The sequence below is a fragment of the Gavia stellata genome, chromosome 1 (genome assembly GCF_030936135.1).
Source record: "Gavia stellata isolate bGavSte3 chromosome 1, bGavSte3.hap2, whole genome shotgun sequence".
Taxonomy (NCBI): domain Eukaryota; kingdom Metazoa; phylum Chordata; class Aves; order Gaviiformes; family Gaviidae; genus Gavia; species Gavia stellata.
The window spans coordinates 22,612,948-22,640,015 of record NC_082594.1 but is presented as its reverse complement, the minus strand read 5'-3'; the positions used below and the strand labels follow the sequence as shown (position 1 = coordinate 22,640,015).

The window sequence follows — 27,068 nt, the reverse complement described above, 5'->3', positions numbered from 1 at the left end:
ACAAGTTTTGATCTGCATAAGCATAATCACATCATTATTACCAAAGTTGCTAAGCTACAGCATTCTGAATAATACCAATTCAATTTTAGTACTTCGATCACTAGCCTTAGTACATGTCAACGTCCTCCTTCACATCTTGCTAAGAAAGCAATCACTGAAGCCAAGTATTTCATGAATTTGCCACTGGGTTTGAACCAGGTTCAATCTGACCAATCATTCTCATCAAACTCTGAATCATCATCGGAATCACTGTATTCCACGGCAATGCGTCTTGAAAGGATGGTTGCCACATCATTTCCAACAGGCTCTCGTTTTGCTTCTTGCTCACGTTGCTCCTGCACCTTTTTCAGTTGAATTCCTGTAGAGACAATTACTCTCAAAGTTTTCTGCACAAGATACTTTAAATTTCATACTGTTATTGGTGAGTTTTTTGTATTCTAACAATATATTCAGGAAGAAGAAAAAACCCGAACCATTGAGTTAGAGAGCCTCCCTGAGCAAGGAAGAGAAAGAAAAAAGGCAGATTGGAATCCATCCACAGAGACCGAATACTTCTACACTTCTGAAACTGCCAACAATATGTTAAAACTAAATATTCACGACTGTATGGCTCCTTTTGATCTGAATAAGAAAATTTTCATAATTGTATTTGGAAATACCATTAGACCTAGAGCTCCATATTGTAAGCAAAGTCAGCAACAGACATTAGTCACTGGTTAAAAAAAAAAATCAGTGGGCTGAAGCCTGGTGTTGGATAACTCAGTTCTTCTGAACAGAGCCAAACATCCATGTACATCTACTGGCTACTTTACATAATGAACACAAGTACTGTTTGATTGTGTCCACACAAACACTAGAACATGTTTGACAAAGCTGTACATCTTTAGGCATTAGAAAAAATCCAAAGTCAGGGTTGACATGTTAGAATAGGTGCATGGTACCTGTGGTTAACTAGTCTTAATGATATTCTGGCCAGCTGGGAACAGAAGCCATGAACTCAGATCACTTGAAATCACAGTGCTTTCACTGAAAAAAAAGAAATAGCTAAAACTCAGTGTCCACTTACCCATTCGAATGGCAGCAAGAAGATCGCTCCGTGCATCACTTATTGGTGGCTGTGCAGGTTCGTGACGTTTTGCCTCCGTAGCTGGAGGAGCATGCATTGGGGAGGAAGACAGGGATGAACCGGTAGCAGGAGGGCCTGGAGGGGGAGGAGGTGGGCCGGGAGGAGGAGGAGCAGTGACAACAAGCCCACTAGAAGGAGGAGGATGAGTAGCTGCATACGTAGAGCCAGTCACCAGTCCAGAATGGGATGGTGGCACAGGAAGCTGAAGGGGACTAACGAATGCAGTTTGTGCTGAAGGAATCATAGGGGGAGGAGGAGGAGGGGGAGGACCAGTAGGATTGTAATAATCCACCATCTGAGCTGGAAGCATCCTACATAAAACAGAACAAAAACATTTCATGCATTGAGAGTTAGGACTTACACAATCATCACCCCTTAAACTGCTCTCATCCAACCTCAGCTAAAACAAAAATCAAAAGGAATTTAAACTGGTGAGTTAAATAGGCAAGTGATTATAAACATACGAATTGTCAAATATTGATAATACACTGAGATTTAAGGCAGATGATGATGAAGTTAAAGGCAGTGTCCTTTCAGCACTCCACAAAGTGAGATTTTACCTTAATACTCCTGCCTAGTTAAGTGTAAAGCTATATTTGTTACTAAACATCTACTCTGTGAGAATATTAAGTACAATGCCTATGATGAAGAAGGGACCAAGAAAACTGTAGACTATGTGTATCACTTCCACAGAAGACTGACTGTTAGAACAAATACTAAGAGATAGTAAAAAAGCCAGGAATGGAGGACAACAGAAAGTATGAATAGAAAGATTTACCTAAATGTATTTCATGCATCTCATGTGCTTCTTTAGTCAAGTTTATCAATTTAAATATTATTTAATTAAATTGATACATTTGATTGATACTTTAAAAAGAGAAGACCAGGGAAGAGCCAATTCATTTGTTAAAATGTCATTAAAAATTCTTAAGCAGAAAAAATAGGAATTAATAAAAGGGTTATGAAGTAGGTAAAGAACTAGATATAGGAGATAAGAGTTAAAGGAAAGTTACTGATGGCATTCAGGGATACATGTCAATGTATGACAACTGTGATACACTGACAATGGTCATGTACCTGGGGACTAAGCACAAGTATTTCTGTTATAAACTGGAAATAACAGAGAAAATGCAAGTTGGAGCAGTCAATCGTAGCATAACTGAGTCATCTATAGCATGATACAGTCATGAATCGGCAAATGCTATCCTAGGATGCATCAAGTGAGGCTGAAAAACCTTGGCTTGCTTAGTTTAAAATGACACAGGCAAGAACAATTACAACTTTCCTGGGGTTACAACTTCAAAGTTTAAGCTATTTAAGTAAAAGACCAAACAGGCACAGACTGGTTAGAAAACAGATGTTTTCTTGCTATTGGAGAGCCAGTGCTCCAGAGCAAGCCTTCCTTCAGAATGCATTCAGACAAAATAGCTACACAGGATTTTGATAAATTCATGTATTGAATTATGGAGTTGTCTGTGGTAGCAGGGAACTTGATTCTGTGTCTGCGGAGATCCCTTCCAATTCTGTCATAAGCTCCTTTAAAAAGTCATTTCAGGGATGCAACACAGACTGCCACGTTTATCACATTCAGCAACACTTTTTCTGCACATTTCCTGAAGTTTAAAATATTATTCAAATTATGCTGTAACTATTTTCCACTTCAAAGGAATTTATAATTTTTAATATTATATTAGGAACCCTTAATATTTTACAAGCATATTGACTTCATCACATTCAATACACACAATACACATTCAATACATCACATTTCACCACTTCACTTAAATTCAGTTCATGCATAGAAATTATGTCAATTTTTTCTGTCCTCCCCAGGGAGATAAGTAATGGATTTGGGGTCTTTTTGTGTATATGCATGATACGTTGTGATGGTTATGAAAAACATGCATCCCTCTAGTTTTGTCAAGAATCCACTGGAATAAATCAGGAGTTTTACCCATATTCTGCTGGTACCACAGGTACTGAGCTATGTTGGCCCTCTGAAGGCTGGGGTGGTGGTGGAGGTGGTTGCTGAGGTCTGTTTAAAGTAGCATGTCGTACAGTGGTGGAAGGTGGTCTGTATTCATGCTCATGGCTTTGGGATGCTGCCATGTACTGTGGGCCATCTCCTGTTCCATATGAAGGCATTGCTATCTGCTGATGGAGGGAATGATTCGGAGTAGCAGGGTAAGAATAATCTGTAACATCAGATGCATGGGACCTAAAATTAAAGTAAATGGATGCAGAAGAACAGATTATGTGAATGTAACACGGTATTATCTAAATAGTTCACAAGAAAAGCTAAAAAGAATGCAATTAGAATTCTTTTTCTTGCAACAGGACTCCCTGATTATGAAGCACCATTCCCTTTTAAGTCCACAGAAAGCACAAGAACAAATGCAACAAAAAAAATCATGGTTCAGCTTAACATGACTTGAAAATAAATTAGTCTGACAAGTCAGCATAAAAGGACTGAAATGGAATGTTTTCAATATTTCAGCATACTAGCTGCATGCAGAATGTTCTGCTATAACATAAACTTTAAAAAAGGCAAAAAAATTTAGAGCTTTCTCTAGATTTTAGAGTTCTTTAGTAGCCACAAGGAGGCATAGTTTTTACCAATGATTTTAACAGTCCATTGTTTGAAATAATATTTATCAGGCTTGCCTTAAGTTAACAACAGCAGCAGAAAAAGAAAAGCAATACTGCAAGCACTCACAATTATGCAGAAGAATATATTTTATCAAAGCAGAGAAAACCAATTTCAAAAGTTAGAAAACACTTTTTATTTTGTTTGCACAATTAATTTTGCTGGAAAGGCGTAGAGAAACTGGGAAATGTAAGTATTAGTTGAGCAGAGAGTTCATAAAGATACAAAGTCTAGGATGCTCTGTCAAACAAGCCCAAGAGAGGGAGCAAAAGGGTCTCTTCATCCCATTAGTGCCAATAGTTGTTTTAGTAATGAACAATTGTGCAGCCTGGCTTTTAGCGAACACAGTGAACTGATGCACTTATCTGTAAGACTGGAAGCAAGGTAAGCAACAAAAAGCCAGGGCTTTGAGTAAAACAAAATGACAAACCCTTTGGGCATTTTGTCCTCTTTCATGCTTCCTGCCTGCTCCATTTTCTTTGCGTCACTCATGAACTCAATGCCCATTTTCCTTCTCTCCCACTCTTCTTTTCTTGTTCTTACTTTTCTCACATTAATTTGCTGGTTTCTGTTTGGATTCAGCTTGTGTTTCTCTCTCTAAAGTACAATAAGTATAACAAATACGTTGTAAATCACCACAGCCTGGACACTCAGATGTCAATGTTTAATGCATAAGTCTTACAATTAGCAAACGAGAAGCATGAGGGTTTTTTTTAACTTTAGCATTAAAGAATCACCACAATATAACCAAATACACTTCTTTTGGACCTTATTTATAAAACACTGCTCATGCAGTAGCTGTCAGCATAAAAATGTTTCTGAAACCAGTACTTATTTCTATGTATGGGGATTTTTTATAGCTTAGTTCTTACAGCTAAGACTACCCCAAGATAAAAAAAAATAGAAAGCCTTCTCTCACTCTCACTACCACTCACAAAATAAACCCTTCATGCATGTAAAACACAGATTTCAGGATTCAATCACTGATATTTGATTCACTGAAATTTAAAGTTCTCTATTCATTATAACATTTGAAAGGCTTATATATGTAAAAGATATGTCATACCACAACATCTATATCCAATATAATGATGCATCCTATAATTTCTGCTTAAAAAAATCCTACAGATTGCAAATATTACAGATATCTGCAAACAGACAAATGCGTGTTGACATTGCTGGGATAGAAAAACAAATCACTTCAACATGACTATTTAAACTCAGGAATCCTGGAAGCAACACGTTAAGGCCAGAAAAAGACTCAAAATGCGTGAAAGGCAGAACTCTGAGATGATGAAAAAAATCCACATCTTGTACTTGACAGCTGAACACCAATGTCATTTTACCAGATCAACCTATGGTAAGCATAGTCTTAGTGAAACATTACAGACTGACAAACAGGAGACAACGTTTTGCGTTAGAAACTGTAAAAAAGAAAATTGGTGATTAGAGGATTTTAGACAGAGAGAGGGGGTCTGAATATATTATTGAAACAGCAGTAGCCATTGTCTTTAATTTTGTTTCAATTACAAGATGGTTACTCTTCACAAAGACCAAAACATTACATATACAAAGTTCTCAGTAGATTTTTTTTTTATATTTTTTTTTAATTAACCTCCACTGGATGGTAAACTAAAGATATCAGTCTACACTTCTGCAGTGGTGGCTGCTTCCTCAACCTACCATTCAACAATTTAAACACTAAATTGTCACACACTTTTTCCAGCAGATTCTATTTATTCCTAACATTACTGCTAGCAATTAACCATGACAGACAGAGAAATAAATTAAGAGGGAAAATCCTCTAGTGAGACCAGCTTAGTGACAAACTCAGACTTCTGTGCACACCAGGAGAATGTAACTCCCACTGAGCTCAAAGGGAATCTCAGACAATGAAGGTGTATTCTGCTGTGTGTCTCTAAGCAGAGATTTCTGCTATTTCAAGCAATAATCTTGCATCTGGTTTTGTAGTTTGCTTTTTAGACAAACATAACATCGATAAAGCTGAACTGTTCCCCCACTAAAGCATTCTGTCAGAGGCAAAAGTATGCCTGAGTTGATCACAGAAAAATATTTATTAAGCTATCAGCAGTGTAACATTCAACAAACTAGACATGAAGGAAGAGGTACTGACATTATCTAGTAAAGACAGATTTAAATGCTTTTGCAGCTACGACTACAAGATCAAATATAAAGTATACAGCAAACACTTATTTCACTACAGTGCGTAACATTATCATGACAAAATGCTCATCTGAAGCTGAGGAAGAAAGAAAAAAATAATTTCAGAATTTATGTTATTTGTGCTTTAAAATAATTTTGAGAACTTTAAAACATGCATCATATGTTTCGTCCCTTCTAACTGTTCCCAGCCTATAAAAACACCTAATTCTACTCAGTATTTCTGAATGTACAACTGTGGTATAACAAATAGCTTTGCTGTAAACAGACCTAGTATCTGGGGACAGTGATCCCTCGGAAGATGCTCCATGGTACACACTTTGAGACAACCTGTTGTCAGGTCTAAGCTCTTTGTCATATGCCATCATATTCCACTCCTGGCGTCTGTTCCTGGCTTTTCTAACCTTTTTCACCTCACGGGTGGTGCCATCTATACGCTTTTGCTCCTAATGTTCAAACAAAAGAAATAAAGCATGCAAAGAGAGAAAAAAAGGAAAGGAAAAAAGCTGGTTAAAATGCAGTTAGAGTGCATGAAAATAAGACCAGATTTACAGATGAAGCCAAGTCTTCATAAAATTTTTCTGCACTGAAAATGAGAATATCTCCTTAAGCTATGAACCTCCTTAGTAGTAAGACTGCTGCTTTGCCCTTCTTCTGTAGGATGCATGTGCTGGTGTGCTACAGACCTACTGTTTTTCCCAATACAGACAGAAATGCAACTGATTTTAAAAGCCAGAAAGTTTAACTTCTTCTGACATCATTTGTCATTTATTTAGACCATCCTGAAGCACTTCTAATTTCCTTCTCCTGCAAATCAATCTTATGAGAATGTGTTAGAAATGCTCAGAGTTATTTTGGCTATTCGTTAGGGTCACAATCACCTGAGGCCTCGCGGAAGTATGGAAAAGTTAGACTGTGAAATAGGGAAGTGTTTCTATGTGAAATCTTTTTTTTTGCTGTTTTAACTTCCTTTCCCTCCTTAGATCTGATTAACTACTGAAATTCTTCCTAGTTTTTCCTCATCATTGTTTCCCATTATCTTATATAAAAACAAATTACAATAATCCTCTCTGCAACGTGTCAGTAATATTCAGGCCAGTAATATATTACAGCTTGGTAGCTTCATGACAAATCAGTCGGTTTAGTTTTTTAAAATCTTTCTATATAGTTTCAGGCCCAATCAATGTCAGTGTTTATCTATCAGTAAGCTCTCCTAATAGCAGAACTCAATGCTTTCACAACTCCGAAATGTCATCCTCACCTACCTCTGACTACTCAGTATGATGATAAAATCCATATTGGTGCTTCAGCAGAGAAATAAACAACTTTGCTCAAAACTGAGAAGAGTATTTATGTGCTATTCTTTTTATCAACATTTATAAGGGCATTATATATTGTTTTTTAATCAGCTCTAGAGGCCACATCTTACAATACCAATTCATAAATAGGTTAAACATGTTTTATCTGTTAATAAGTTGGTATTAGGTTTTTGGCTGCTAGAAAAATAGTTTCTCAGGAAAGAATTATATTGATACTCTGAGAATGCAGTCATATTCAACTGTATTTAGAGAAGAGTTCGGTAAAATGCTGATATGCAAGCCTTTTATTACGGAATCTCTACCTTCAAAGTAAGGGATAATAGTTGGAAAGCCAGTCTCACCAAAAAGAAAAAAGGCACATCACAGATGAACACAGGTATTTTACTCCAACTGTCAAACAGCACTGAGTAAATAATTCTGAAATAATGTATTTGGCATTATACAACTAACAATAATCTATCAAATGGCTTGCTTGCCCTTGTTTTGGATCTCTTGCTTGTTCATGCATGTCCATATGAGGGACCTGCTGATCCACACCTGCTAGCATTAAGAATGACAGAGAAAAGTCTTTTTAAATTCAACATCCAAATGTTCTGAAAACACTTGCTCATTCCTGGCCCCTGCAGTGAGTAGATTTTTGATCTGATTCATGTTAAGTAAAGATCATCACCTTGGTTCTTAATTACTTCCTATAAAATCTTTTTCCTTCCCAAACTTTTTAGAATCACACCCTTTTTTTTATGCAGGTTATGCAAGGCTTTACTTTCCCCTTTAATACCTCTTCTTCACATAAAAATTTTCCAATACAGGAATCTGAGGAGAAGGGAGACAGATTCAGCCATGCTTTGTTTTAAATAAAGTCTTGCTATTGCCATGGTTGAATATATGCTTGTTAAAGGCTTTACATGGGTCTTTTTCATTTGACTGCGGCAAAAATTTAATTTAATTTGTGACTCTTATCCTCGTTCATTTATTAAGATTTTCTTACTAAATCATGCTAGATTTGAGACGAAAGTACAAGTAAGCCTTTTGAAAATATGCTTTAGTTTTTTCTTCTCATAGAGAAACTTGCAAGAAATACGTAGTTTGACCCTTAGAGGATGCAAGTTTCTAGATAAAGTAAATATCTGCCTTTTGACGATGATGATGCTCCTTGGAAGATAATAATTTTGATACAATTCCTGCACAGTCAAGAGTGCTAACGTGACTGCTTACACAAAATCACTTATTTAAAAGTTTGGTTTTAAAGCTATAACTGTTTTTTATGAAAAAGGTAAATACATATGCATGTATAAATAAACAACAGGAGATAAACACAAAGCTTAGTTTGCTTTCATTGGATCAGATTTCAGTTGGATAGGTTGTTCCAGACCAGCATCTGTAAGTGTGCTAATGAATAAATATACTGGAACCCTTTTTACTCAAACAATACTAAGCTCTACTGGTATTGATTTCTGGATGAAATATTATACAAATACATCTCTAAAACATTTAATTTCTTCCAAAGCAGTGGGGCAGGCTAATCACCAGCAGTTGACAAAACTGTATATACCTCTAACTACAGATACCTCTAATAGAGTAGTTTTAAGTTGTTCCAGTTATACTTTCATTGCCTTGACAAACAATGGTGACAGCTCTAGTTTAGTACCTAGGGCAATGACAACGGAGCTCTAGGGGAGGTGAAACCTTTCAAAATAACTACAGTTAGAAATATTTATTAGGCAAGTTAAGCAATATTAAGAAGAGATACTTCCTTTAACCAAATGTAACAGAAGCTGTGGCAGACAAGTGGATGCTGTAGGTTAAGCCAGAAAACAATTATATCATTCGGCTATCGGCAGGAAGTGATTTCAGCAAACACAACAAACATATTAGAGCCCTCAAACAGGGTTGAGTTAAGTTTGATATTTGCATCAAGAGTTAGCAAATGATATTTCAAGCATCTTAATAAAGAATTAGCGCTAGTAACAGCAAGTAGCTTCAGCAAGTATTTTCAGTACTTCCAAAAAAACTGGAAGCATGAGCCTAGAGTATTTTTCTGACTCCAGAAATTTACAATATCCTATCAATCACAAGTAATCAAGAATCATTTTTGAAATACAAGCCTTCCAAATTTAAAGATTTCTACTTATTTAAATGACTAATCATTCCTCAGAAAAAAATGGGGAACAATAAAAAGCAAAGCAGAACAACTTTTCTTTGGTTAACCAATGGTTAACAACTGGTCTACTATGGTCATTGAATTCAGAATATTACTGAATTCAATGCAAAAGTCAAAACTAACTTCATTGAACTCTTAGGCACTGACCTACTGAAAGCTTGACAGTAAAAAAAAAAGAGACAACACCACAGATTTTAAAGAATTAAAATTACAGTATTCTTTGGAGAAGTTCACCTGAAAGAGCCAAATCAGAGAAAGCCTGTGTTATATTTCTTCAGTTACAACTGAATGCAGAAACAATAAATAATTATGATATCTGAAGGCAGACAGGAAACCAAAACTCCTCACAAACCTTCTGTCGCAACAGCTCAAGCATTTAAGGCAAATTACCAAAATAATATAGGAAAACGGATTCTCTGGTGCAAGGAGTACTCTCGGGCTTCACTGACCACCTGAAAAAATTGAGGCTAAAAACCAGCTATATTTCATCAGCTGAGTAGGACCGCATTTGGATGTCTAGCTTATAATTTGCTAAACAATACACATCTATTTCACCTGCGCAGTTTCTCAACAACTTTTGTATTTTGTGCTTCTGAAGGGTACAGATTGCTTAAGGAATTCTCACTTAGTAGATTCAAAATACAACTTCAGTCACAAAATTGTTAATAGATGCTCTGGATTCATTCCTGGTCACTGCTATCGTAAGGACAAGAACAAAAGAAAATGACAGTCTGTTAAGCAACCTGTGGAACAAATGGTGCCTGTGAAACATCTCACCCAAACCCTCCAGCTCTCTAAAGGTTCCAGATGATAAAAAGCTCATTTGCACACCAGCTTCTGAAAAGTTAAAAAACAGATTTCTTCCTGTCACAAGATTATACCTTAAACCTATCCATGCAAACTCAAACCTATGCTGCTTTCTTCTTAGTTGGTCTTGTAATATATTTAATCAAATCAAATAGCACTTCAGGTAGAATTTATCAAGGGGTATTTCTGTGATGTATGGCTACAATCCTACATGATTTCGAATTGAGCACATTTTACATCTGGTTTGTAGACTGTAATAAGACAATTAAAATTTACAAAAACTATACCATGGACGGAAATAAGCGAGATGTACAGCCTAAAATATAGTCTAAAAGCAAGTTTATATATAAAGTGGTTTTGTAAAAATCTCTCTAAAGCTATGAAAAAATGTTCAAGCAATATTCTGTTATAATTTTTTTAAAAAAGCTTTTGTATTTTTTCCCTTTTTAATATTAAACCAGAATGAAAAATTTAGCAGCTGATAGGACAAGAGGAAACGGCCTAAAGTCGCATCAGGGGAGGTTTAGATTGCAAGTTAGGAAAAAATTCTTCCCTGAAAGTGTTGTCAGACACTGGAACAGGCTGCCCAGGGAGGTGCTTGAGTCACCATCCCTGGAGGTATTTAAAAGACGTGTGGATGAGGCACTTAGGGACATGGTTTAGAGGTGGACTTGGCAGTGTTAGGTTTACAGTTGGATTCGATCTTAAAGGTCTTTTCCAACCTAAACGATTTTATGATTCTGTGACAGTTTCTTTTTATCCCTCTCACTAGTGAAAAGATCTAAATTTGAAGGGAAAAAGGTGGGAGGAAAAAACCCCAAAGGGTGCAATTATCCCTATATATTTTTTCATAAAGAAATACTGAATGAAATTTAAAAAAACTAAACCAGAGAAAGCAAGCTGCTTTAATTATCTCCAGTCTTTTAATCAGCTCTGTGCCTTATCATACTGAGAATACAGTGGAATTGTAACCTTGCCTATGCATTTGTATACAATTATACAAATAAGCAAGTGAATATTTTCCAATACTTTGCTTTAGACAGTACCTTCTACTGAAAATGTTTACTTGGCCTTTTCAAATCTATTTAATATTTCAATACTGAGATACCTGTCAAAACAGAGAACATTTTTTACTCATACTCCTAACAGGAACACCTGATTTATTTCTTCCAACACTTTTAAAATCATGAATTCATGAAATGTTTTAGTTAAACCAAGTCTTCATGCTTTGTTTTAAAATATTGTCATCTGAAGGTTTTGTCTAGCAACTGGAACAAGGAATTAATAAAATTTTTATAAAAACAGAATAGTAAAGCTTTCCAGTCATGTCCTACAATAAGATTTCTAAGCAGGTACCACATATATTAGCATACATATACACATTTATTATACATATGATGTATATACACAAATATACATTAGCATATACATTCACATATTAGACATTAGGTATATACACATGTGTATAATACATGTGTATATATGCTGATATATTATGATACCTGCTTATCTATGCACACTAATATGATATATGCATATGTGTACATACACACTGAAAACTAAGGAGCTTCCTTCTATTTCCTCTGAACAGTCTGTGGATCTTGTTTGGATTCCTTTTATTTTAAATCCCTTATCTCTCACTGAACCTATCTAGAAGGGCACCTTCTGCCAGATAAGGTAGGCAGTCATTGCTTCAAACTTTCCTTCATCACTTCCTTTTTTTCCAAAATTGTCTTCAAAAATCTTAAAAGCCCTCAGATTTGTTAAAAAAAAATTTCAGCAAAGAAACTGCAGTAGTAGCGACTAATTTCTTCATTCAAAACTAAGAATTAAGAAAATCTTGATTGCATCAGAACACACAGCTTGGATGAAACTGCTGAAGATATTCCAGAAGGACTGAAGACACTTTTCTATGAAAAAGCCTTTTTTGTTTGTTTTAAACTTAGAAGTAATATTCTTTGTTTCCTCTAAAATTAGTATTTTCTTGTTGCTGAACCACAGAATAATTTTGCTGTGTGTTATCATCTTATGAACTTGTAACAGGTGTAGAAAAGTGAAGAGTTACTATCAAGGAATTAAAAGCCCAACAAAATATTCTTTCTGCATAAGCCCATGTTTTGCTACAGGAGTTGATGTTGCTGGATAAAAAAACAACCTATGAAAATAAAGGAAACCATAATTCAAACTCCTCCCCCTCCCCCCAATCACAGTGTCTTTTTCTGAAGCACAACAAGGCCATTTGCTGAGTACTCATAAGCAGATACTGGCAAAGGATTAAAGCAAGCATCTTGGAAGAAACTACAGTACTCCTAAACTTCAATTTGCCAATTTCTTAAAATAGACAGTATAAGCTATAAAAACAACCAACTAAATCTACAGCCACATATAAAAAGGAATAGTCTTTCCATGCACACAAACTAAGTATGACCTAGCAATTTTTATGCCTGGACAACCATACACAAAATTGTAATACATACATTTGCTATTATGTTTCTGCTTTTACCTTTTGTCTCCTCTTTTCTTTTCGCTTATCTTCAGTATCTTGTAACATTTTTTCTTTCCAAAGATCAAAAAAATAGGAAGGATCGGTATAGAACTTCAATCCATCTTTCTTATCATCCCTGGAAATACAGTGGAAGAAACGTTAAGCAAATATGAATTAGTATTTTTTAAACCACTAAAACTCACCTTCGATGATCATCCAAGCTTCATCTTTTTTGCATTATAGGATGACAGCATGCCAAGTGTACTGGACACTAATTTGGTAGTTAACAGCTCACAATTGACTTGATTCATGCCAAGAATTTCAGGGGAAAAGGGGTGGAATCCAGTGTCTTTTGGGAGGCACACTCCCCAGGCTATGCTTCATCACAGCTCAACAGGAGCCAACCAGGCTCCTGCATCAGCTGGCTCACCAGAGGAAATCCACTGGTGCCACATGAAGATCAGTGCCAAGACAGCATGTGTAGGGGACAGAGGAGCCTAACAATGCAACTCAACTGTCTCAAAAGACCTGGAAAAGGAGTATTTGGCTTAATCCAGATGGATCTTAAGATCTGAATTTAGGAACAAGGTAGGTCTGAGTACCTTTGCCCTTATGACAGGAAGCACAAGGCATTCACTAATCTCAGTGGGACGCTTCTAACTAGGGGAAGGGCTAGGAAAGGGGTGGCAACTGCATGGTTGAATCCTATCAGACTATTCTAGGAGGATTTGAGACAGAGCTGATCTGCGTTTGCCAGGTCCAACTGGCAGCATGAGTCAGGGTCACCCAGACTAAGAAGCCACAAAAAAAGGTATGCTATCAAATCCTAATTTTACCCCATGACCTGGACATAAGGAATCTTCTAATATCCTGAACTCCTGGAAAGGAAGGGGGTGTAGGGGGAATCACTCTAGCTTGCTAAACTTGTATCCTTCGGAGTCCCTTTTGGCTGTGGATCCTAATTTCTTCCTGGGTAAATTTTGATGGCAGCTGAATACTAATTTCTACCAGCAAGATCAAGAGCAATAGCGATCCAGCACACTGAAACCTTACAACTGCTGGAGCAGGGTACAGAGAGCAGATCTTTTATACTGTCTGGTCATACAGACGTAAAACCCTTACTTTTTGTTTGCCTCATCTCCTTGCTACAAACATCTAACCTACTGAAGGGGATACTGGGGCCACTCTTCCACCCCTGCAGCTTTGGTCAGACTACAAGTTGAAGTTTGTTTAAGCTTTGTCCAAGACAAATAGAAATACTTCAAATTCAGCAGATGTAAAAGACATAGCAAGAAATAGAATTTAAGTAGATTTCACTATAGTATCCCTAATAAAACAGGAATAACAATAAAGGTCACTGACACTGTCATCCAGATACGTATTAGGATATAGCTGTGCAGAACAGCTGATCAATAACAACGCTTGCTAACTGGATGCCTATAAACAATCAAACAGCACCATTATCTGTAGCAGTGGCAAAAAACGTGTCCTTCAGCTGTAAATCTAACAATTTTACCTTCCAAGTAAAAGCTCTTAAAAATAAGATACACTGCAAATGCTCTGCTATGTCATTCCTAAAAAAATTCAAATAATTTACTGCAGACTAAGTGCCTGCTTTATACAGATACCTCACAATCTAGTACCTCTCAAAAGTTGAAGGACGCAGCAAAAACGTGTTGTCCACAACCCTTCAGGCAGAAAAATTATATTCATTTCATGAACAATAAACTTAAAGGAAACAAGAAAAGAAAACAGGAAACAAAGTCCTGCTTGCTGCTCTTTTATTCACAAGTAACCAGGAAAAAAAAAGGTAAAGATTGGGTGTGTGCACATGTGTGTAATGTTGAGGGGGGGAAGAGGGACAACAGAGGGAAGGCAAAAGCAACAAATCCAGCTTTCTGGATAAATGAACCAAAGAAAGCAGTTTAGTATATTACTAATTTTCTTTTCACTTTTTACATAATCAATGGCCCTTATTCTCTGATCCTGTGCTGCCATGTAGCACTTATGTTGAAATACGATGATTTTTGTCAGGTACAACTTATGATTTTAAGTGTGATAATAGCAATTTTTGTTTCCATGAACAGAGAAGTCCCTGAAAAAATAAATCTCAATAACCAATACAGCTTTTCCCTTCTGCTGTAATTATTGTCTTCATACAACTAGGAGATAAAGGGCTAAGTACAAGAACGTAAACAATGAATATTTGCATACCTATAAGGTGAAAGAATATTCAGAGGTGGTGGTTTGTCGCTCTGATTATAAATATCAGCCACCGGGTTAGGAATGCTGTTCTTTGAAACTACCTGCTGATCTTGAATTGTTGAGCTCTTGAATGCTTTTTTCATGTTGATATCCTGTAATGATACTGTTAGAAACAAAAATACATTTATCACAGGTCTGAAATTAACATAAGTGTATAAACAAAGTCCATTTTACACCAGCTATTTAAAATACTTCTGCAAAATATAGAAGAAAAACTGAAAGAATTTTCTTTAGTGCATAATCATAATATTTAAGCACAAAGGCATATAAGAACTACCATAATAAATCAGATTTAAGTCCCACTTGGTCCAGAACCTCACTTAAAATAATGCACCATGGACTGTGTCTTGGAAGATGATGCAAGAATCCTGTCACATGCAGATGTTCAATGATGTCCCCTTTTAATGAAGTTTAACCTGGACTTTAATAGCAGAAAGACTGGCTTCAAACCTGAAACACAGGTCTGGTATTCTTCTGACACAGCATGTTTTATAATTACATGTAGTATCCATACATATTCAACCCCATTCTAAGTTTAATTAAATTATGGCCTCCATAACCTCCTTTGAGAGAAAGAGTTACACATCTTTTACCATCTTTCCACTCCAAAACCTTTCCATATAATTGAACTTCCCTTGATCTTGAGTTTTCCTCATCTCTCTATAGAGACAAATACTTGTCGTCTTTATACAGTCCAGTAACATATTTCCATTTTATCTTTTCAGGTGCACAGTTCTGGGGGAAGCAATACTAGCCTTTTCATTTTTTCTTTTCAAATGAAAGATTTAAGTTGCTTTTAATTGTTCCTGTCACTTTTAGCAAGACTTTCATTCTTAATATAAATTTTCCTGAGATGGAGTGACCATTGTTAAAAAGATCCAGATAATACCAATAAATTTAAAATGGCAGTAAGCTCTCCACATTATCTTCCATTCTTAGGCAACCTGAAATACAGGTTTTTGACTGCAGTTGAACAGAGCGTTGCAGTCTTCACTGGCTTGTCTACAATGACACTAACCATTTCTTTAATTGGTTCAACTGTTTTACAACAGTGTAAGCTGCAGGAGTAGTGCAAACAAAATGCACTGGCTTGTTTTCTTTTTATTCCCATTGACATTTCATCTAATATTTCTTGCCCATTCGTCTAATTTATTGAGTCTCAAGAACTGTGAGAATTTCACATGGTAACTGAACAGTACCAGGCAAAAGTTTAATATATTGATGACCTGCAAAACCAGAAAGGCATGAAGTTTGAAACACACCCTGTCAGGTACACTGTTATGCTTTGTCATGATGGAAACCAAATCCCACTCAGACTTCTCTACCCAACTATTTTTGTTATCTGTGCTGAGGTCTTGCCTCTCACTCCAAGAACACTAGATTCTTCCGTAGCTTTTAAAATAGCAAAAAATTAGAAATAGAATATTTCATTCCAAATTGTCATTGCCCCATCCACATCATCTGAAGTATCAAAACAACATTTTTGAGAAATTAATTTCTATTTAAACCTGCCTGTAAGTAAAACAGTAAGGTACTTCAGGCAATTTTTTCAGATTTATATATCTGAATTGTTACATCATTCTTTGAAAGAAGACATTCAAAAGAGCACAAAACCCATTTATATGCTTTTGAAAACCTAACCTCAATTATTTTAAAATGTTTTTCAACTCTAGTATTAGTTATATATAGCATATATATAAAAATATTTTATATATTAGCTATACCTGAGAATGTAAGAAATCACTGACGCAATTAAATCTGAAGTTTTGTTAAATCAACCTAGCAATTGACATTTTTCTTAAATGCCTAAGCTACCCAGAAATATATTTAGTATTAGCAACAGTACAATGAATTATTATAAAGACTTCAACTTCTACAGTGAAATAGCTAATAAAATTTCCTACTGAAACTAAAGTGACAGCAGTTTGTATATACAGCTTATTAATGTGAAAGACAATTAGCAATGCAAGAGTAATAACTGTTGTCAATTTAAAATAAAATCTAATTAAATTCTCAGTCCATATACTAGTTTCCCTTTCTAATAGGCTGCTTTTAATTACTCTCCAAACTCTAGAAACTAGCCAGGAGGTATTGCATAATACAAATGAGACATTAAAAAAGAAACAAAAGCAAAAACAACCTCTGATGAGGACTATGGTTCCAAAAATTTTGGCCTTAAAGTCATGAAGACTGACATCATCCACCTCAGCACAGAGCAAGTACGGTGTGTGAATATTATCTAGTTTGCTCATATTACCACAACATGCCTCAAAAACTAACCTGAAGAGTGACCCCATAATAGCTTAGGTTATGTTTACATATATCTCTTGACCTTTAAGACAGCAAAAGAAAGGTGCTAGTATCAACTGTGATAGTCTACCAGTTAACATGTCCCAAAAGCAGAGAAAGAAAAATCAGACATGTAATAATCTTCAGACAGTAACAAGCTAAAAATGGAAGGCTAAATACTACACTATTAAATATCAACGGTAACATTTAATATTGACATTAATAGTAGTATTAAATATACTATATAAACTATACAAATATAAATATTAAATATGATCTATAAACCATATAAATAGTACTATTAAATGTATCACAAGTAGCATTAACTACTGAGTGAATATTACACTATTGTCCTGATGTAACAAGCTTTTACATTTTATTAAATGTCAGGAATCATCTAAACAGGGCATACATGCAGTGGCTGGCTCAGACGTGTAACTGAACATGAAACAAACATGCACACTACAGCTTTTAGACCTAGACAGAGAAACATGTTTTACCTACCCAAATAAATGCTTCCGAACAACGTAATAATGTTACTTAAATCCTTTGGTTTTACTGTGTATTTATGCAGTGAATGACTAAACACATAAGCAAGTGAGGATGTAACAGCATTTTAAAGGAAATACCGTTTCTAGTGACTAGAACCCCCTAGAGAATTTCACCTAGTTGATGCAAACACACAGTGCCTCATTTAGGTAAAGAGTACTGGAAGATCTTAGATGACTGCAGAACAGACACTACTAATATAGTTTGTGACCACCCTACCCTGAAATAAACAAACAGATCTACTGTCTCAAATTTTTTCCAATATTCTGATTTATTTCCAGTAAGGTCTAGATTTATTCACTTCTGATTTATTACGCTCACAAACTAAAAGTTTTCCCTGTAAAAAAAGCAGCTTAATGGCTCCATTACTACGGGAGCTTCTTGAAGTAACACTAAGTCAAAAATGAAGACAGTTATACAATTCAAGAATATTTTTTCCTCGCTCTGCTAACATGATTATTCCTAGCTTGCCTTACTGAGAGAAGATGATGAAATATCGGTTCAGGATTACTTTGAAAAGACAAGAGATTGTTGTGTAATTAAATACTGTGGTCTTATCAACATCACTTCTGGATCAATGCTTTCATGCAATTACCTACCCTCTTCCACTGTTGAATCCAGCTGGGTAACTTTGACAGCAAGACGATCAATTCTGTCTTGAAGGGAATTTGCTCTGATGTAGAAGCTGTTGGCCTCATTAAACAATTCACCAAATATGTCTTCAGCATGTTTGCCTGTGTAAGAAAATAGACAGGGAAATCCCTTTGCTAAAGGCTTACAAAACACAAGACAACTGGCTTCAATATCATGACATTATAATAAAACACATTAGCTGTAGGTTTATAACAGCGCAGTTTGTCATTCAGCAAAATTCTGGACAACAGATTTGTACAAAAATCTCAAAATACACCATAAATGCTGCCTGAAGCCTGGTTAGTCTTCTACTTGAACAGGAAGACTTTCAAATTTTAATCCTTATGTAGCTGAACTACTGCCAACTGACACACAACTGATAATTAAAACCTGCCTCTGTGATGAAAATAAATGCCCAAAGTTACTGCTGTCTGTAAAAGCTTCTGAAGTAAATTTTGAAATCTAGAATCTTGCAATCCATAGTCATTAAGATTTAATTATAAGCATAAGCACAAGCCAACATCAAAATGAAGGCAAAGTGAAACATAAAAACCAGGATCCTCACGCAAGGCAGCTCACTTACCTCTACAAATGCTCCCTGTATACATGTTGCTGTCACTGGAGTCATTTGAGAGACTGAGTAAGACAGCACTGACCATATTTACTCATGGCCAGTCTGGACTTGATATAGCACAAAAGAGGAGCCTACAACCTTTTCAACCTCCCTTTCAGGTGCCGTATTTTCTCAATCACTAATGAGAGTGAATAGCCCAAGTTCAGATCTGCAGCCTCATGCCCTGTTCACTGTAGCACTTTTAGGGTAGGAGTGCCACATGATAAACCAAATCCCCTCTTGGTCCACAGATCCTTGTGCATGCCCATTCCTTCCCTAGACCTCCCACCTCCCAAAGTACTAGGCATCCTCATCCACAGTTCACTCTCCTCCTGCCCCAGTCGGAACCTCTCAACCACTCTGGATCAGAATCCCCAATTTTAACACTTCTCCTGCCCCAGAACTTCCCTACAAATTTCAGATTCCACCCAAATTCATTGCTCCTGCTCGCTCAACTGACAGAACTTCTGTCTCAGTCCCTCCTACCCAGATACCGCTGCTTCATTTAAGATCTCCCCCCCAATTTCTGCAGCCAACACTTCTCCGAAGACATCCACACTCCATCAGTTCTCCGTGCAAAAACCAAAATCTTGCCTCCTGCATTGAACCATGCTTTTTGAACAAAAATAAATTTTAAAACCATAGTTCTGAATTAAATTCATCTTGTTATGACCTGTATCAAGATGAGTCTGAAGAGCAGAAATGGAGGGGAGGGGGAAAGTGAAACTTTGTCCAATAGTTGGAACAATATGGAATGTGTATTAACCACGTAAATGACAGTGACTTCCAAAAAGAACAGCAATTGTTGACATTAAGTTGGGTCCTATAACCAACCTTAATACTTTACAAAGAAGAGTACAGATGCAATGAAAATTTCAGTCAAGACCCCCTCCTGTGAACATCTGGAGACCATAATTCAAAGTAAAAAATAGCCACACCTAGGAAGTCAACAGGATCTGCCCCTTCCTTGGATCATTTACTTGGGGGGAAGAGAACACCACCACCACCACAACAATATCTGAAAGCACTGTTTGTGAATTACAAATGAAAAAAATTAAATTTGATTGCCTTGCTTTTAGTGGAGGACTCTTACCAGTAATAGATTTCTTCACTAAGCATAAGATCAGCCAATAACTAACCCAAAATATTAGATATTTTGGTGTATCCAAGCTCTGCTTCATACATGTGTGGAAGGTGGGTAGGCAACGTGTGCTGCCTACCTGCTCTTAATCTCCTCCCCCTCCAAAACAGAAATCATACAACCACAGCATAGTTGAGGTTGAAAATCATTAGTCCAACTCCCCGCTCAAAGCACAGTCAGACAGAGCAGGTTGCCCAGGACTGTGTCCAGTTGGGTTTTGAACACTTCCAAGGATGGAGGCTCCACAACTTCTCTGAGCAACCTGTGCCAGCGTTCAACCACCTTCACGCTGAAAGTGTTCTCTAAGTGCTTCCCAGCAACTATTTGAGATTCAATTACAATCCCCATTTGATTTAGTTGCTGCAAATGAAGAGGTTATTCCAAACTGTGGAGCTTTTCAACTCTTCAGCTAAATAAAGCAGGTATTACATTCTTCAGCCACCAGTATTCAGTGCTCAAAACATCAGTAACTTTTAATGGATGTTAGTTTATGTTAATATATTGAAATCAGCCTGCTGAGGGAGGACTGCCACATTCTAGGATTAAAACACATCGCCCCTAGAGAAGTCAAGCAGACAGGTGCTTGTCAGTTATCTTTCAGGAGGCAAAATAAGTCATAAAGTTGATTTGTGGGAACATACTTTTAGTATTGAAAAAAATATTTTTTTAAACACTCACTACTCTAAAACAAGTGAAAGACAGGTTGTCACTCCTGACAGTAAAAACAGTGACATGGTAAAGCATTAATAGAACACGCTATTCTGATTAACATGACACAGTAAGTTTTAGAAAGAAAGTAATAGTTCTCTAGTGTCTTCTATGTTACCATCTTTTAAATTAGATTTTTAACAATACAGAAACAAGCAGAAAAAGCGATCTGAAGTTACAAGCATGTATCTTTCAACTTAAGAGCTGATTTTGGTACTATAAGACAGTCATTTAAAAACATGAGGTGCTTCCCAATGTACAGGCAACCTAAATGTTAATTTTAAAAAAACCAAAGGAATTATGCAGTCTTTCCTTTTCAGGCTCCCTCCAACCACAGAAGTAGTTGAGGAGAAATTTAGTCATGATGTTGCCTCACCAAAACCCCCCCTCTCAATAGGTTTTAATGTCAAGTAACAGTGCCTCTTTCTAGCACTTCCACAGGTCATCTTCATAGAGCTGTATATTTGATTGCTGACAAAATAAGTTTCCAAGCATTGTGAGACATTTCTGGAGATGACTGTCTCACAAAAATTTGAAATAATACCTCTACCCAAATTCTACAGTAATTACATGAAACATCATCTTGCCACATCAGTTTATAACATCTCTAGCAGAGACTAGACACCACCTGAATTAGTTACAATTGATTTTCACATACTGCATAAAAAGGTGTGCATTAACACACCGAATATGTTGCCCCCAAAGGTGTCTTTTGTCAGCAGTCAAAATGCTCGGTGCTGTAACAGAAGAGGAATTCAACAATGGTGCTGGCTTGTCTGAAGACCGGAAACCCAGTCTTTATTACTTTGGCTCATTTCGTTTCACATATTTGAGTCTAAAAAGTACATCTTTCGTTTGCATTCCTTGTTCCACAGCACAAGTACATGGAAGAACACATTCAATTTAATAGAAAGATGTACAGTGTATTAGAAGGATTACAATTTTCCATGTTTACCATGAACATGCATTGCCAAAGAGAAAAGGTAGAGCAATGTCATCACCTGGCATTCAGGTGTCAGTTCTACAAGACACTGGAAGAAAGATGACACTAGCACTGCCCCAAAGGGAGCCAGTGCTGCACTAATGCCATCCTCAGGGTCCTAGGTAAGGACTGAAAAGTCCCACAGAACTAGCTGGTGTTTTGTAAATTGGAATTCACCCAGGACATGACCATTTTATCACAACATGGAGCAGAAAACAGTAATTCCACCCACCCATTTTTAACTGTATTAATTAGCATCAGAATCATGCTTTCTCTTCCCCCCCCCCCCCTTTTTTTTTTTAAATAAGCAAAAGTGGTAGGCTGTTACTGACCAAGTCTTGATTGTTATATGCCTCCTCCTACTACCTCCAGGGCAATACCTAATGCCAAAAAAGCTAAACTTCCCAACTCAACCTGGTTTAACCATGGTAAAGAGCACAGTCACACAAAGCTGGATGCAGTGTGCTCAGGCCTGCATGCAAACCAGTGAATCTCTGAGCCAATGGCCAATCTACCCAAGAAAATACTAGGAAGCAAGTTGGACATGGCTCTCTGCGTGAAGGCAAGTCTTCAAGTCCCCACAGATCACATTTCCTCCATTTTATATTGTACAGCAAAAAATCATTTTGTATCAACTTGCATATGTGTCAAAGAAAGTAGCTCTGTACCCATGTACAGATGGTTTATACCCATGTAGAAATAAGATTTCAGCCTGACAGATAGTATCTGAATGAATGGAGAAGCCAGAGATACAAAAATACAAAACATTTAAAGATTCACAGAAAGGAAAGAAGTGGTAATGCAACTTGAAACACAATGGATGTACAGACTGAAATCTAATTAAGAAAAGCTCAATAAAGGAGTACATATACATTTTTTAATATTTACTCTTCAACAACAATCAGATGTAATTTATTATTCCTTCCCCATATATACACATATGCAAAATTCAGGAACACAATCATGGTGCAACAGATCCTGTTGCAGACAGCAGCTTTTTTCACTGGCTAGACTCCTGCAGCCATCAGACCAAGCTCCACTGCCAAAAGTAACAGAGTAATTTGCGGAATCTTTCTTCAAAGTCTTTGCTCCATGACTGTGTTTACTAGGAAAGCATCATGGTACTTACAGATACAGGCTGCAAATGCTCCTAGTCCTCCCCCCAGTAGATTCTCTCTTCCCAAATGGAAGTGAATCCCCTAATCAAGCTTTTGCCTTATATAAAAGCGCACAGTTTCATACAGAACGCAGCTCACTCTGCCTGTACTCCAAGCCAGCTGGCTGCAAACAAACCCAAATCCCAAGACATAATAGAAAAAACCTCCACCGAGAGCACATTCCCTTTGGATAGAAACTTGTTCATGTCTCCTGAAAAGAGCAGAGGCAGAAGCAAGCTAAATTTGTATGCAACAGCACAGATCTGCCAGTTTTTAAAATTCACACTGAACTGACGGTGCAACATTAAAAACCAGTGTGACTGCAAGATAGACCTGTACTTGGCTCTCTCTATGCTTCAAGCTGTGGGAACACCAACAAGCTCTGATGCTGTCAGCAGGACATACTACATTAGCTCCAGTACACCATTTTTCTGTGATCATTTCCTTGCTCCCAGCTGGCTTGAAACACAGGCAAGAAAAAAAATGCTGTCTGCAGAAAAAACCCTCTGCAAACATTACAGATTTTAGACTGTGGACAAGCCTGGTGGTAGACTTCACTCATTAAATACCATGTATTCATCTGTTAAAACAAAAGACGCATCATTTATTTGCATAGATCTTTAATTTGACACTAATAAAGTACTTTAGGGATTTCTACAGATACTTCTGACGACCTGAGAAATCCGTTAAGGGAAAATTGCAGGATATGGATTGTGTAAGTAGCCAGTTCCTCAGCAACAATCATAAGAGGATCTGAATACGCAATGGAACAGGCAGATTAGCCCCAAGACCAAATCTGGAGCAATGAAAGCTAGACATTACTAGCAAGTCAGACAAGTGAAAAGGGTATTATCCACACTTTGGCGATCATTGTACAATACCAAAATGAGGTCTTATCAGATATCCTTGAATGTAATTAGGAGATACTAGTCATTCTTCTCGATTTTCTAAAACTTAAGGACGTCAATACTGAGCAACTGCCTGATAAAACAGTAAATGAAACTCAATGACAATACAAAACACAGATTAACTATAAATAACATTAGACACTAAATCGGCAGAGAATCACTTGGAAACTTCTCTGAAAATATCAACTCAATGTTCAGCAGCAATCAAATTTCTATTAATTTTTAGGGAACTAATGATAAAACAGAAAAAGTCTGTTTTGATTATGATCTGAAGTCCTCAACACTCCACCTTAAAAAACCCAACATACTCTAACTTACATATCCAAAGCAGAAATAACAATGATCAGAAATACAAAATGGTTTCTATCCAAAGACTACTAACAGATCAGGACACTCCAACCTGGAAAAGATTCCACTAGGAGAACACAATAAAGATTTAACAAAATCACAAATGATTACAGAAATACACGAGATGAAAACACCTTTCATTATTTTTCATAACTCAAGAACCAGAAGGTAACAAAAGGAAGAAACAGATAACTTCTACTGTGGGACATTCTGTCACAGGTCACTAGGCAAGAAAAAAGTGCAATCCCTATTTGAACACATCTAAGCAATTCCACAAATGAATGGTTTATGAATGCTCGTTACACAGGATGATTCAGATGGACCTCCAGTTCAGAAAATCCCTAAATCACTGACTGCTGGAAAGCGGAACATGCTGTGTTTCTTGTATTCTTTCTCTAGGCATAGGCTATTTCCTATCATCGCAAACTGAACACTGAATTTAGTGGGACCCATAGTCTAAACTCCATACAGACTTTCTTACATTCTTAAACCATTTCCATTTACAAAGTGAAGAAACTGACGAAGCGATAATTTCTTTTCTAGAACCAGAGTTATCAGCACAAACAACAGCTACTGATTGTTAAACACACTCTGAAGAAATCTCTTTTCTCATTCATTAAGAAATATTATTCTTCTTGCAAGCACTCCAGGCATGCTTCTAGAATTGCTAGTTGTGGTGTCAACTGACAGGCATGCTGCGTAGGCTACTCTATATGGAGCTGACACTAGCTTGCCTCAACAGTAGCCTATAGGTTTGTTCAGTGAATGCCATTCTTTTGATGTATGTCCTGAATTTCATTCATATGAATTGATCACACACATACATAAAGAAAAGGCTTAAGAAATATTAGCACTTAAAACAAATTGAAATTTCAGTCAAATGCGCCGCTTGATGCCAAGAGGCAGGAGAGTCTGCTGGCTTCCTCTTGTATAACTGAAAGCCAAGAATAACTCAAGTGCTAGTCTTGTTTCCTGCACCACTTTCTCTCACCTTAGAAAAATTCCTGGTTTTCTATGCCATAGTTTTTTGGTTGGTTGTTTCTTTGTTGCTGGCTGTTTGGGGGTTCTTTTGGTTTGGCGGGTTTTTTTGTTGTTTTGGGGGCTTTTGGGGTTTTTGTTTGGTTGGTTGGTTTTTTACACTTGTAAATCTTAGAGAGGCTCTTGTATAAACTTCAAAGAGCATAAAAGCAATGAAGCAGCATTATATTATTATATAACATAAGTAGCAATGTCCTGCATCATAATTTTGCTATTTAAAACAAGCCATCTTAAAACTTTTCATTTATTCAGTTTTTCATCAGGAATCAAATACTTGCAGGAAGTTACAGATACTTACTTAAGCTGCTTAGCTGGCGTATGATAGCAGCAAGGGTACTATTTGTTACACATTCCAGTTCACTAGTAATTCCCTCTGGCAGAGCTCCTCGGCAGAGATGCCGTGGTTCAATGTTCCTTTTCACCAAAGGCATGGCTCACAACCTGGAATTTACAGAAAAATATGTATTATATTTACCAAAATGAAATTAAGAGCTATGAATCTGTGTAGCACATATTAATTTTTTTCTACAAAATATACTTCACCTTTCTTCTTTTAAAGCACTTGCTTCAGTCTTCCTGCTGTAAGATACTGTACAATTCCTACTGAGGCACTGAAGTCATGCATTCAAGCCAGAACATGACAAGAACACTGCAGATAAGCCTGAAGGATACAGTGCATGTAGATAACGTACACCAAATTGAAGGCAAAAAAATGTAAGATTTACTGTCTACACAGACCTGTGCTCCAGTACCAGAATCACTGGACTTTAGCGCACATTTGCATTTATAAAAAACTGGCAGTCCCCACAGGAGTGGCAGGAAAGATCACTGTCTGGAGCAAGCTGGCTCGCTGCCTTGGCAAGCTGGCCACCAACAAACTGTCCATGCATTACAGCCCCCTGACTACATCAGACACTGACCTCCCCTTGCTCTGACAGTTTTCAGTCAAAATGATAAACTCCTCCGACAGATAAGTGCAAGGGCCTCGCAGAAATAGGCTGGGTGAGAATAAGGAAGAAGCTTGTGAGGAAGATGGTTTTCCACAGGTGGTGCTGAATGACAATCTGAATGAGGTAAAAGCACATACTGAACAGATTTTGGGAATGTACCAGATGTGGGAAAACATTTATCTGAGAAAATAAAGGTTGTCAGAACTGTTCTTCTTAGAAAAATAAATGAAACTAAGAAGGGTGAAAACAAATACAAAATGAGATCTCAAAGCATCACAAAAGGGCACAATGGTATAGAAAACGCTATCCTGCGGAAAGCAGCTTTGAGACCCAGGATGCCCAAGTGGGACAGAATTCCCCCAAAAGGGAAAAAGAACATATAATATAAAGAGTTCTTAAGCAGTTATCTTTAAAATGGCATTAACACAATTATGAGTCTATTTGATTAGCTTTTTTAACACTGACAATTCAATGTCCATGCACTACTTATGAATAATGTTCCGTTTAACTACGTGGCACTGAAATTTTCTGGAATAAGAAGTTACAGTACTACCAAGCACATAAGTTCATTTGAAAAAGACTTAACTGAAAATTTCTTTTTTATTGCACTAAAGCAAGTAAAGTAACCTTTCAATTTCTCTAATTAAAATCACATTAGTAAACTGAAAATACCTTTCTGCTTTTCAAATGTTGCACAGTAATTTTTGTAATTACTTTCCCCCCGAAGTTTTAAAATATTTTCTTCAAGAACATTTCTAAAA

At 36.8% G+C, this 27,068-nt stretch overlaps 1 protein-coding gene across 2 annotated transcripts; it reads right to left on the bottom strand.

Moving 5' to 3' along the window:
• Positions 1 to 200: 200 nt before the first annotated feature.
• On the bottom strand, positions 201 to 25,788 carry WASF3 (WASP family member 3). 2 transcript variants are annotated; one of them, XM_009820330.2, is made up of 8 exons: positions 25,656 to 25,788; positions 18,429 to 18,563; positions 14,941 to 15,094; positions 12,745 to 12,862; positions 6,225 to 6,400; positions 3,081 to 3,344; positions 1,067 to 1,437; positions 201 to 358 (listed from the first exon to the last, which is right to left on the bottom strand). In XM_009820330.2, exons 1-8 carry the CDS (start codon positions 25,786 to 25,788, stop codon positions 201 to 203), a joined length of 1,509 nt encoding a protein of 502 aa, XP_009818632.1. The 2 variants fall into 2 exon arrangements, with proteins under 2 accessions (XP_009818632.1, XP_009818633.1); XM_009820331.2 differs by lacking the exon at positions 6,225 to 6,400 and adding an exon at positions 4,204 to 4,370.
• Positions 25,789 to 27,068: the final 1,280 nt, after the last annotated feature.